General features: G+C 37.7%; 1 protein-coding gene across 2 annotated transcripts in view; it reads right to left on the minus strand.

The window, feature by feature from the left end:
* The window catches only part of SMARCAD1 (SWI/SNF-related, matrix-associated actin-dependent regulator of chromatin, subfamily a, containing DEAD/H box 1), an 84,887-nt gene that overhangs the window by 6,121 nt on the left and 65,270 nt on the right, over positions 1-13,496 (minus strand). For both annotated transcript variants that reach the window (XM_062199859.1, XM_062199860.1), the window contains exons 11-23: positions 13,340-13,430; positions 12,324-12,423; positions 10,796-10,855; positions 10,614-10,689; positions 8,788-8,923; positions 7,866-8,003; positions 6,796-6,891; positions 6,581-6,698; positions 6,269-6,390; positions 5,438-5,626; positions 3,621-3,739; positions 2,221-2,403; positions 933-1,042 (exon numbers count right to left, since the gene is read on the minus strand). In XM_062199859.1, the coding sequence (XP_062055843.1) occupies positions 933-1,042; positions 2,221-2,403; positions 3,621-3,739; positions 5,438-5,626; positions 6,269-6,390; positions 6,581-6,698; positions 6,796-6,891; positions 7,866-8,003; positions 8,788-8,923; positions 10,614-10,689; positions 10,796-10,855; positions 12,324-12,423; positions 13,340-13,430 (1,538 nt within the window). The remainder of the gene's footprint in view (positions 1-932; positions 1,043-2,220; positions 2,404-3,620; positions 3,740-5,437; positions 5,627-6,268; positions 6,391-6,580; positions 6,699-6,795; positions 6,892-7,865; positions 8,004-8,787; positions 8,924-10,613; positions 10,690-10,795; positions 10,856-12,323; positions 12,424-13,339; positions 13,431-13,496) is intronic.

Raw genomic sequence — 13,496 nt, forward strand, 5'->3', positions numbered from 1 at the left:
AAAATAAATGTATCTTTTAATTCCATTTTTCCACCAACTTTTCTACCCTCATAAATAAGATTTTAAACTTATAAAACTTATTCTTTTCAAGATGATATAATGGAGAAAGGTTATTCTTATCTATCTAAAAGGCAGACAGCAATGGATAGAGAGAGACAGTGAGAGAGAAAGATGCCAAAACCAGGAGGCAGGAACTGAATCTGGTCTCCCATGTGGGTGGCAGGGACCCAACTCCTTGTGTCATCAACTGCAGCCTTCCAGTTATTCATCAGCAGGAAGCTAGAATTTCAAGGAGGACTAACACTAGAACCCAGGAACTGTGGTAGGGGATAAGGGGATCCTAAGTAGCAACCTAACTGCTGTTACCAAATGCCTGCCCCAGAAGAGGCATGATTTATTTGAGAGTTCTTTCCAGAATCCAAATGTGTCAATCTGAAATCCTAAAATTATTAAAATTTTTAAAACTGCATTTATTACAACTTAAAGCATAATTTTAACCTTAATGCAATAAATACTTGTATTTACTCATCAAAATTAAATTAACATGTTAGGGTTCTTAGTAAAGTTAATTATGCCATCAAACACATTATGCCATGTATTGTTGGGTTCATGAATATTATAGTAAGCAAATTATAATATCATGGATAAAACTGTAGTCATAAACAACTTTATTTCTCAGATATTCTGGCATCAGACACAAGAGATGGAAAAGCCATAATTTTTTAAAACCAAACTGTTAATTATCAAATCTGGCGAAATGGATCTTAGTTATTGTAGTACTGCTGACACTAAGTATGCTTGCTTTCCCTCATGTTATCCCTAAACCGTATGCTAGTTAAGTTCTCTGGTCACCTTTGTTATACTCGAGATGGATAACTGGATGCTTGGCCATATAAGTAAATACTTGAAGTTCTGGCTTGTAAATAACTTACCTTCATCTACGGTAGTCATATCTTGTTCAAGTTTCAATTTCTGTTGGTTAATTTTTAGCATGGATTCTTCAATTGTCCCTTGGCTTATTAATTTTATAACTAGTACTTCTCTAAAAAGGCAAATAAAATATGTGCACTGGTTATTGAACAAAAAGTTATTTGGAAATCTGTAAATTATATTTCAGAGTTCAACAAAAATAATTCTTAAGTGACAAACATGTATTTAAGAAAATATTTATTTATTTGAAAGATTGTTATAAAAGAGAGGCAGACAGAGAGAGAGTAATCTTCCATCTGCTGGTTCATGCCTCAGTTGGCTGCAATGGCCAGAGCTGTGCCCTTCTGAAGCCAGGAGCCAGGAGCTTCTTCTGGGTCTCCAACATGGGTGGCAGGGGCTCAAGTACTTGGGCCATCTTTTGGTGCATTAGCAGGGAGTTGGATTGGAAATAGAGCAGCTGGGACACAAACCTGAGACCATATGAGATGCTAGGGTGCAGGTGGCAGCTTTGCCCACTAGGCCACAACGGCAGCCCCTCTTTTTTTGTTAAATTACGTGAAACTGCCATTTTCTGATCATTTAAATTTACACATCCTTCTTAATGACCCAGGAGAAGAGGAAGATATTTGTGCTTTATAACAAACAGTTTTGTGTTCAGTCAGAAATTATCTTTTCAAAAGAAACTTGTTTATCAGGTCCCCAGAAATAATTCCATACAGTAAGGTAGTGTAGTAACGAAAAAAGTACCACAACTGGTATAGATAAATATGTCTCATAAATGAATTTGAGATTGTTTTTCAGAAATTTAGTAAACAGTCCACAAAGAAGGAATAAATTATCTGCTGTTTACATATGAAAGTAAAGTTCAACTGCAAATTTTCTGCCACTTCTTTACAGTCCTGCAACCAACGTGTCAAAATTAATCTTCACCTAAGGCAATTTATAAAACAAATAATCTATTTCCTAGAAGTTAACAGAGTAACAACAGTATGTATGTAACCAAGTGTGTCAGGTTTCGAAGTGGTCTAATAAACCTACTAATCTTTTTTAAGTGGGCTAGATCACTGAAAATACTTCATCTTCATGAACCATAGAACTATTTGGGGTAAAGGTGGGAGGTTACTTTGTTTTAGTTATTAAAAAATTATTAAATTACAGAGTACAGTTCATGTTCCATAACGGTGATTAAAAATATATTAGCAGCCATGTTTTGCTGACAAAATAAAAACTAAGGCATGATATCCAACAAATAAAACATAAAAAAATTTAATTTAAGCTAAAAACACTTACTTAGTTTGGCCTACTCTGTGACATCTATCTTCTGCTTGTTTGTCATTATAAGGATTACAATCAATATCATGAAGTATAACAACATTTGCTGAAGTCAGATTTATTCCCAATCCACCAGCTTTTGTTGACAGCAGAAACACAAAGATATCCATATCGGTATTAAACTCATCAATTAGATGAATCCTGTAAGACAAATATATTAGGTCAAATCCTACTAGAAGGTATATAGTTTAATTAAAACTAAAAGCAATCACATCACATGGAAAAGAAAGATGAAGACATAAATCCACACACATTCCTGGCATTAGTTTCTTCTACTGTGGCTGTGACACTGAAGGCCTTCCCAATTTATCAACTTCTTTCTGGACTACTGCTCTCCCTGCCAACTCTTTAACTGAGCTATTCCGATTTGATTAATTCCTGAAAGACTACTTTCTCCTTTGGTTAATGATTTGTGGCTAATCAAAATTCTACCAATAGCTTTTCAATCTTTAACTTTCTCAGATGTCAGTAAGCTGTTACTGGCAGACAATGTAGCTAATGAAACCAAACCAAGGACCTCAGGCTCAAGCTGATGTGCATGCTTTTAGCATACTTTCTTTAATGCAGTAGGGAAAAATCATTTTGGCTGCTAGAAATAAATCAGGATACACAGTGTCATCTAACACTAGAAAAAGCATTTGCTGCTTTTTAAGATGCTCTTTTTATCCCTGGGGAGTAAAAAAAAAATTTTTCATTATCCTTAAAATATGAAAAGCCTAAGACTGTAAAATAATCAGGATTAAAGATGAGGTGGTTTAGACTTTGAGTAATTTTTAAAGGGGAATACCCTTTAAGGTATACAATTTTCATAGCCATGTCAAAATATATTTATATTACTCAATTCAGAAAATCTGAAAAGAAAATTTCCTTCATTTTAAGGTGATGATCTGACATAACTAAACATTAGATTCAAAGCGACAAAGTTCTATCCAATGCTTTGGATATTTCAATTTCTAACAAAGAAACAACAAGCAGTTTCTTTTTTTTTTTGACAGGCAGAGTGGACAGTGAGAGAGAGAGACCGAGAGAAAGGTCTTCCTTTGCCGTTGGTTCACCCTCCAATGGCCGCCGCGGCCAGCACACTGCGGCCAGCGCACCGCACTGATCCGATGGCAGGAGCCAGGTACTAATCCTGGTCTCCCATGGGGTGCAGGACCCAAGCACTTGGGCCATCCTCCACTGCACTCCTGGGCCACAGCAGAGAGCTGGCCTGGAAGAGGGGCAACCGGGACAGAATCCGGCGCCCCGACCGGGACTAGAACCCGGTGTGCCGGTGTCGCAAGGCGAAGGATTATCCTATTGAGCCACGGCGCCGGCCACAACAAGCAGTTTCTGACACTTAAGTGAAATATACCAACCTTTCAGAAATTTGAGTCTTTCCATCTAATCTCAGGTACCTATGCTGATGATGTTTTAAGAGAACCTCTAAAATATCCAGCATCATGGTAAACTGGCTGAATAATACCACTCTATCACCCTGTGAAAATACAAACATGGATTAGAAACAAAAATAAAAGGATTATATTTTCAAAGCCTAAACAATCAAGAGTATTACTCATATCATGTTGACAATTTTGCAGAAAATTCCTCACAACCTAAGTATGTAATGATTGATTGTTTCCTTCATAAAAGTCTAGTAATGGTACCTAAGATAAATCTCATGTTGTAGCATATATATGAATAAATTAAGTTGTAAATTTAAGAGCTAAAATTCAATTCTCAGTTTTGATTGCAAGAACAATTCAGTATTTTTTTTTTTTTTTGACAGGCAGAGTGGATAGTGAGAGAGAGAGACAGAGAGGAAGGTCTTCCTTTTTGCCGTTGGTTCACCCTCCAATGGCCGCTGCGGCCGGCGCATCGTGCTGATCCGAAGCCAGGAGCCAGGTGCTTCTCCTGGTCTTTCATGCGGGTGCAGGGCCCAAGGACTTGGGTCATCCTCCACTGCCTTCCCGGGCCACAGCAGAGAGCTGGCCTGGAAGAGGGGCAACCGGGACAGAATCCGGCGCCCCAACCGGGACTAGAACCCGGTGTGCCGGCACCGCAAGGCGGAGGATTAGCCTGTTTTGCCACGGCGCCGGCCTGACAATTCAGTATTATTTCATTTTCCTGAAAGAAAAATGCTACCAAATGTGAATAGCTGCATACAGGACTATTTGGATGGGATGAAGATCTTATAAATTTAAGGTATTTCATAAATAAAATGCAGTATTACTTAACTATTTAACAAATGGTATCTTCAACATACTAATATGTATAGATTTCAAAAAATACATTAATAAATGTATCAAGGTGCCGGTGCTAGTGCTGTGGCATAGCAGGTAAAGCCACCGTGTGTTGCCACCATCCCATATAGGCACTGGTTCATATCCTGGCTGCTCCTCTTCTGATCCAGCTCTCAACTATGGCCTGGGAAAGCAGCAGAAGATGGCCCAAGTCCTTGGGCCCCTGTACCCGTGTGGGAGACCCAGAAGAAGCTCCTGATTCCTGGCTTTGGATTGGTCCAGCTCCAGCCGTTGCAGCCATCTGGGGAGTGAACCAGCAGATGGAAGCGTGCTCTCGCTCTCGCTCACTCTCTGCCTCTCTGTAACTCTGCCTTTCAAATAAATAAATAAATCCTTTAAAAAAACAAATATCAATACAGGTTTAATCTAGTGACTTCTGTTCTGAGGATCCATAAAAAAAAAAAAAAAGAAATAATCAGGAAAAGACATGATCAAGTATGTCAAGACAATGTTCAAAACACTGAGTTTTCGAAGGGCTTGTCATGTGGTGCAGTGGGTTAAGCCTCTGCTTGCAACACTGGCACCTCATCTCAGAGTGCCAGCTCAATTCTCTGCTGCTCTGCTTATGAACGAGCGCTCTGCTAATAAACCTGGGAAAGCAGCACAAGATGGCCCTAGTACTCGGGTCCCTGTCACCCATGTGGGAAACAGAGATGGACTTCCAAGGTCCTGGCTTCGGCCCAGTCCAGCTCCAGCCATTGCAGCCATTTGAGGAGTGAACTAGCACATGGAAGATCTCTTTCTGTCTCTGTCTCTCACTCCTGTCATTCTGCCTTTTAAATAAATTAACTTAAAAAAAAATTATATAACAAAATCAAGAAAGCCAAATCATGTCAGAAGTGCTTTAAGAAGCTTACTAATTGAGAAAATACAAAAGTACTCTTTTTTCATACCTTCTGTTTTAATTCAGACAAGATACGTCCTAAAACTTGGAATTTTCCAGAATCTAGAATCAAATCCATGTCTAACTGGAAATTATTTATATGTCGATACTGTTTACAAAGTACATGTAGTTCAAAGTCTGTCATAACTTCCATATCTTCAAAGATCAGGTCAGGGTTAGCCTCACAATGTGTAGGTTCCTTAAAACAGAACAAAAACAAATCACAATACGCTTCAAAAGCAAAATAATATAACTAGGTCAATAAATCATATCTAAAAAATTTGGTTCAGAATAATCCTAGAGAGAGTTCTGGAGATGGAAATGAAACAAGTGTAGTATCACTACCAAATAATAATTAGAAAATGGGTGAAAGCTATATGGGGGAGGGGTTTCAATATACAATTGTCTGTATTTCTATATATATTTGAAACTTTCCATGCTAAGTGTAGATCAAGAGCTGACAAACTTTTCCTGAAAAAGGCAAGACAGTAAATATTTTAAGCTTTGTAGGCAAGACGAACTATGTTACAACTATTCAACTCTATCCCTATATCAAGAAAGCAGTAAGACAACACAAAACAGTACTTAACCATGTTATAATAAAACTTTATAATAAAAAGTCATTGCTCGAAGGCCACAGATTGCTGACCCCTGATCAGTCCATCTTGGTTCTTAGGTAACCTAAATTATCTTGAACATTGTCCTAAAAAAATGTTTTTCTTAAATACATGGTTAAAGGTTTAATATACCTATTGGGTTCAGTAGTCTGACTTTGACCCTAACAACCGCCTCAGTGTTCAACATTATTAATAAATCATGTTGATATAAATTAAATCCTTACCTTTAGCATAAGCTGAGACATTTCCTTGAGTTTTTCAGCTGTGTAATACTGACGATGTAATAAAGGATGATTGGCCATTTTTCTCAACTGCATCATGACATTGCACATTTCTGTACTTTTTTCTGTGATTTAAAGATTGTACATTAAAAAAAGCTGAGAGCTGTTTGTTGAAATATCTCAACTTAAAAAAGTTAAAAACTTCTTGCATTTCTACTTTTACAAATGAGCAAATCCCATTATTGTATGACTAGATAAAATGCAGCCCCAGTACAAGATTACTGTTCACACAAAACTGTGAAAGCCAGATTATACCCAGGTTATTGATAGATTTTTTCAATCTGTTGAAAAGGCCCAAGTACAGTTGCTCCTGCTTCTCTGACATTGTGCACAACTCAATTTGATCTTTCTTAGGGGGTAGCTGCTTGAGAACCTGAGAAAAGAAAACAGTTTAAGATGATCTTTCTGACAAAGAGGAAAACCTACTTTTAAAAAATAATCACAACCAAAAACATGCACGTATGAGTTACCTCTTCTTTTACTCTTCTGAGAATGAATGGCTTTATGATTTGTTTTGCATGTGCTATTCTCTCCTTTTCATATATACTTTGCTCATCAGCCGATTTCTAAACAAAATAAAAATATATCCTATTAGAAATTATTCATTCATATTATCACAACAATTCAATATTACACATTAAGAAATTTTCCCTCAATTAGAATCTGAATTATCTTCTACAAAAACTCAATTCATTCTAGATGGCATTCTATGCTTGAACTCTGGGCTAAAATCTACTTCATGAAGCTCCATGTATATTTTGAGCTTTCATTTTATGTAATCATGAATTCTGCTGAGGTAATGAATTTGAACTATATCAGGCTATTGTTCAGAGGTCACCAACTGGTGGGTCAGTAAGCAATTACCTAGATAATGCTCATGAAACAAAAACATGTGCTGAGTGTAACAGGAGGATGAAGAGAAGGGTAGGGGAGAACTAGAGCTAGACATTTTCCAGTTCTTGATGGAATGCAGTTGCTTGGACCCATGCAGCCCACAGGACAGGCCCAGGAAAGCTGTATCAGGGATGCTGTGACCTAGAGTACCCTGAGTGGGCACAGGCACCAGGCCAGCAACTGGGACAGGTACTGGATAACTGGCCCAAGGTCAGCTGACTGCTGCAGACAAAAGAGGTATGCAGCTAACCTGAACACAGAGTGCCCCGAGCTCTCACCTGTAGCAAGGTCACCATCTTGTGCACTGATCTTACAAGACCAATTCTGATAAAGATGCTATGAGCAAGCTCTCCCAACATATAGCCAAGTTCTATACCCAAGTTCTCCAGTAATTTAAAATTGTCAACCTTCAGAAAATTAGGATATTAAGATCTAAAACTTTGGACATTGAATATGAAAGATATTCATTTTGTTCCTCCATTATATTTTACCTGATTTATAAACTGATTCAAATACAGAAATATGAACTACTTTTTTTGATACAGCATACATACTATGAAAACAACAATAAAAAAGACAACAGAAAAAATGGCCCACGTGAAACACAAAGCAATACATCTGGGAGAAAATATGCATGTATGCTTACAGTCTTAGAAGAGAACATTCTTCGTATTTCACTGGTACTACTACTGAACATATGTGGCATAACAAAATTCAACAGTGACATGAGTTCTAACAGATTATTCTGCACAGGTGTGCCTGTGAGCAGCAACCGGTTATTTGCCTGTGAATAAAGGTAAAATTTAGATTAGTTTTTTAAGTCATTCCCTTTGTGTCCATCCTCCCCAATGAGGGACAAAAGAGAAGTGCAGAGAATTAAAACCATAATAATTTAACAGTCTGACACCGGGTTCTAGTCCCAGTCGGGGCGCCAGATTCTGTTCCGGTTGCCCCTCTTCCAGGCCAGTTCTCTGCTATGGCCTGGGAGTGCAGTGGAGGATGGCCCAAGTGCTTGGGCCCTGCACCCGCATGGGAGACCAGGAGAAGCGCCTGGCTCCTGGCGGCGGCCATTGGAGGGTGAACCAATGGCAAAGGAAGACCTTTCTCTCTATCTCTCTCTCTCTCTCACTGTCCACTCTGCCTGTCAAAAATTTAAAACAAAACAAAACAAAACAAAAAACACCAGTCTGTGAACACTGGTAATTTAAACAGTGTCTGCTTTTACCACCTAGTGGTACTTAAAGTAGAATGTAAAAACTATTGGTAAGTAGGTAAGCTGTATCCTCACTTTTGTGAGGTGATGAAAGAATATAAAGTATATTTGATTTATAAATTTTATCACGTAGAAAAGGGGTTAATAAATAATAGCTTATGAGCTATGAGCTAAGAATGGCTTCATATTGTTAAAGGACTGTTTAAAAAAAAAAACAAAAGGGCCCACAAGACACAAAATATTTACTATTTGGCCCTTTACAGAAAAATTTGCTGTGTCCTTAAATGGAATACTATACACATTAAATTATATAACCTAAAATTGCACAATTTAGAAAAAAGGTCAAAACACTTACATTAATTGTCATAAGGTGCTGGTAGCGGATGGAACCCATATTCTTCAGCATGTGGCCCTCATCAAAAATTGCATAATTAAGTTTTAGGCGTCGAAACAGACTACGATCATCTGAACTGCTGATTGCACAATTATACCTGTCAGAAGAAAACAAAACTCTTTTAAGAACTTGGAGCCTAGAGAAGTTTAACGTTTCCTAAAATGGCTTATTTATTCATTTCTAATACTTAGTACTTTAAGGACAGCACAAGACACAGGTGGCACTCAAATTTTGATGTATTTTTAGTTAATAATGATTGATGTACACGTAAACAAATTATGAAAGTTGAAAGAGGGGGCTGGCGCTGTGGCGCAGCAGGTTAACGGTCTGGCCTGAAGTACCAGCATCCCATATGGGCACCGGTTCAAGACCCGGCTGCTCCACTTCCAATCCAGCTCTCTGCTATGGCCTGAGAAAGCAAGCTGGCCCAAGTCCTTGGGCCCCTGCACCCATATGGGAGACCCAGAAGAAGCTCCTGGCTCCTGGCTTCAGATCAGCACAGCTCTGGCCATTGTGGCCAATTGGGGAGTGAACCATTGGATGGAAGACTTCTCTCTCTTTCTCTCTCTCTCTCTCTCTCTGCCTCTCCACGCCTTGTATAACTCTGCCTTTCAAATAAATAAATAAATCTTAAAAAAAAAAAAAAAGCTGAAAGAATTAAAAGAAAATATAAAAGTTAAATAACTAGACAATTGTTGCCTATAGAGAGGTCAATTTGTGTATAATTCATAAATAACTGGCTATTACACACTGTGCTCCATAAATTGTATTTTAAGATGAGGAAAAAAGAACATAAAGCTAATACATATTTGTGTTGCTATTTTTTCAAAGGCAAAGTGACAGCGAGAGAGACACAGAGAAAGAGAGATAGAAGAAGAGATTCTCTATCTGCTGGTTTATTCCTCAGATGGCAGCAGCAGCCAGGGCTGGGCCACACAAAAGTCAACAGCTTGGAACTCCATCTGGGTCTCCCACATGGGTGGCAGGGGCCAATAAGGTACTGGGGCCATCTTTTGCTGCCTTCCCAGAAGCATTAGTAGGGAACCAGATCAGAAACGGAGCAGCCAGGACACAAGTTGGTGCACTGATCTGGGATGTCAGGATGCTGGTGCTGCAAGTGGCAGTTTATTTTATTAAACTAGCAGAGTACGTCCAAGAAATAACAGTTAATAGCTAGCAGACAGGCTTTTATTAAGAGAAGATGAAATTTTTAGATGAATTCTTTCAAGGGCACACCCATACAGAAGCCAGAAGTGAGAAATAATAACCATCAGCTAAACTGTTATTTAAATAACCTACATAATAAATAGAAGATTGTGAAATTCTCAGCCAGATATTTAAGCCAAATAGCTATTACCACCTGGTAGTTAACTTACTCAAAATTATGCTTTCAATTCTTGCTGTCATAACTAAAATATTTCATTGGGAGAATCAGATTTCATTGTATTTCATAAAAATTTGGAGTTAGAAATATAATTATTTTGGTGGGGGATCTCAAAGTTTACCTTAAGGTTAACTGAGAGACCCAAGAGAAGATTATGCTTTTAGTAAACTATGTAAAATCTTTCACAGCCATTGTTGGTGAGCTGATGCGCTACTAGAAGAAGCTCCTACATCAGTGTAATACCAAATTAAAAAATGCTTGAACCTCAGTGAAAATCATTCCATTGCTTTTGGTGCATAGTTCATAGCATAAACTTTCCAACACTACTACTGTAACTTTTATTTTTAACTTTAGGGGCTACATAAACCCTGTCCCTCTCCACAAAAAAGTTGTCCATACTCACGTGGTCACAATTACATTGTAATCTTCATATTTACTGTGAATGTTAAATCTGATTTGTTTACGTTCTTCTTGAGAACCTAGAATTTAAAAACATATATATCATGATTATATTTATTGTGTTTTATCATGTACTTCAATTTTAAAGAAATTCCCAAAGGTAAAAGCAAAATGACAGATTCTTACCGTAGTAACAGAGCACATTTAAAGTGGGGCACCATAAGTTGACTTCCCTTAGCCAGTTATCTGTGAAACAAAAGAGAAATTTGATGCTAAAGTTTGACAAGTTTTACTCAGAAATTATTCTTTTATAAAATATAAATGAAACAATGATTTTGCTTTTATAACAAATCCTTCACATTATTACCACCCCATGGTTAAAAAAATCTTCAGGTTTCAGAGGTAACAAAATGAAGGGCAAAGCGCAGAGGACTGGCTATTATATTTATAGGTGATTACATTCCAATTTAAGGAGAAGAGGTTTTTTGTTGTTGTTGTTACATCATATGCACACATATTCTCTTACATCCAATTAATTGAAAAAGGAAAGGAACAGTGTTTTGAGTAAATATTATATAATCTGATTCAATAAATGCTTATAATGTTAAAAGAACTTATTTTCTTATTCTTGAAAAAATTTAAAGGTATTCTGAAACCAAATTAACGGACCTTATCAAATGGTCTTTGATCTAAAATAATTTAAAAACAAATAATGGACTTATATTTATTTCCATTTAAAAGTCTGTCAATATAATCAAACACACAGGCATACAAGGGGTCTTCAAAAAGGTTCATGGAAAGTGTGTATCATGAAAAACATTATGCATGAATTTTAAAAAAGAAATTGTACCCAAATAAACTTATCTTTTCATTCTATTTTATTTCTTCCCACAAACTTTATTCATACACAAAGTATAAGGGTACCACAAAGTTAATACTCACCTCCATAAAAGTAAGAAACACACACATACTTCCTTCTGTCTCTATAAAATATTTTTTTTTTTCTTTTGACAGGCAGAGTGGACAGTGAGAGAGAGACAGAGAGAAAGGTCTTCCTTTTGCCGTTGGTTCACCCTCCAATGGCCGCCTCGGTAGCGCGCTGCGGCCAGCGCACCGCGCTGTTCCGATGGCAGGAGCCAGGTGCTTCTCCTGGTCTCCCATGGGGTGCAGGGCCCAACCTCCACTGCACTCCCTGGCCACAGCAGAGAGCTGGCCTGGAAGAGGGGCAACCGGGACAGGATCGGTGCCCCGACCGGGACTAGAACCCGGTGTGCCGGCGCTGCAAGGCGGAGGATTAGCCTGTTGAGCCACGGCGCCGGCCTCTATAAAATATTATTAAGGGGTCAGTGCCGTGGCATAGCGGGTAAAGCTGCTACCTCCAGTGCTGGCATCCCATAGGGGCGCCGGCTTGAGTCCCAGCTGCTCCAGTTCTGATCCAGCTCCCTGCTAATGCACCTGAGAAAGCAGCAGAAGATGGTCCAAGTGCTTGGGCTCCTGCACTCACATGGGAGACTGAGAAGAAGCTCCTGGCTCCCAGCTTTGGATCAGCCCAGCCCTGGCCATGAGGCCACCTGAATGAACCAGTGGATGAAAGATCTCTTTCTGCCTCTACCTCTGCCTCTCTATAACTCTGCCTTTCAAGTAAATAAATAAATTTTAAAAACAACAACAACATACTATTAATTAGAATATAGTTGCCCCAAGTATTACAAACCTATAGTTGATGCTGGAACAACGATCAGATGAGGACCTTTATTACCCTCCTGAAAGAGGTATGCCAGGAATGCAATGGCTTGAATAGTTTTCCCTAGGCCCTAAAATTAAAAGTTTAAAAGACAACATGTGAAATTTTAAAATAAAATAAGTAAATATTAGAAGCTATAAAAGGAAAAGGAGTATTTTTGTATTATATTCACTTCAGATTTCCTATAATGTCTCTAAAAACTTCTATGTTCTTAGTTCTCAAATGACAAAATGGATGATAACCTCTAATGACTTTAATGAACAAGATGGACAGATCTCAAGAGCTAGTTTATATATACCATATCATTAAAATAGACTTTTTGGACTACATAGACAAAAAGTAATTTTGGTTACTATGTATTTACAGAAAATATTTAATACAAACTGGATGAAAACTATGTCCCATGACTAACTGGACGTGAACATATACTGACTCTATTATCCATAAATTCTATTCCTAAGAACAGAATCAATAGGTAATGAATTTCCTGAGATTACCTTTAATCAAACATGATTTGAGAAAGAATAGCTTCAGAGAGACATTTAATAAAAATGATGTTGCTAAGTTATGTACAGATTGACTTACAGATACAACAGGTATCTAAGTTCAGTTAAATTTTAATAGGCAGCTACAGAAAAATCAGAGAGTAAAACCTCAATATATACAATGGTACTTCAAAAAGTTTATGGAAAGTGGAATTTAAAAACAATATGCATTTCCACGAACTTTTTGAGGGCCTCTTATATGTGTGTACATGTATGCAAATACACACTCTGATATTTATATGATAAACCTACATTCATTTAGAGGAAAAGTGAGGAGGCTAGGCTTAAGATAGACAATAAACAGAGAAGAGAAAGAAAAATAAGATGCTAAGGCGAGACTAGGTAACTACAGTCACAAGGAAAAATTTCATGTTTTATATGACAGCAAGGGCCCTTTTAAATTACTTTGAGTAACAAATCCTAGAGATAGTGTACACTTACCATTTCATCTGCCAAAATGCCATTAAGTCCATGTTTATGTACTAATGCCAGCCAATTCAAGCCAACCTTCTGATAGGGCTTGAGTGACAAACTGGTAAAGAGAAAAATACCAAGTATTATAGATTTATATTTACATTACTTTTCTGTGCTAGTTTTT

Source organism: Lepus europaeus, chromosome 8, assembly GCF_033115175.1.
Source record: "Lepus europaeus isolate LE1 chromosome 8, mLepTim1.pri, whole genome shotgun sequence".
NCBI classification, from domain to species: domain Eukaryota; kingdom Metazoa; phylum Chordata; class Mammalia; order Lagomorpha; family Leporidae; genus Lepus; species Lepus europaeus.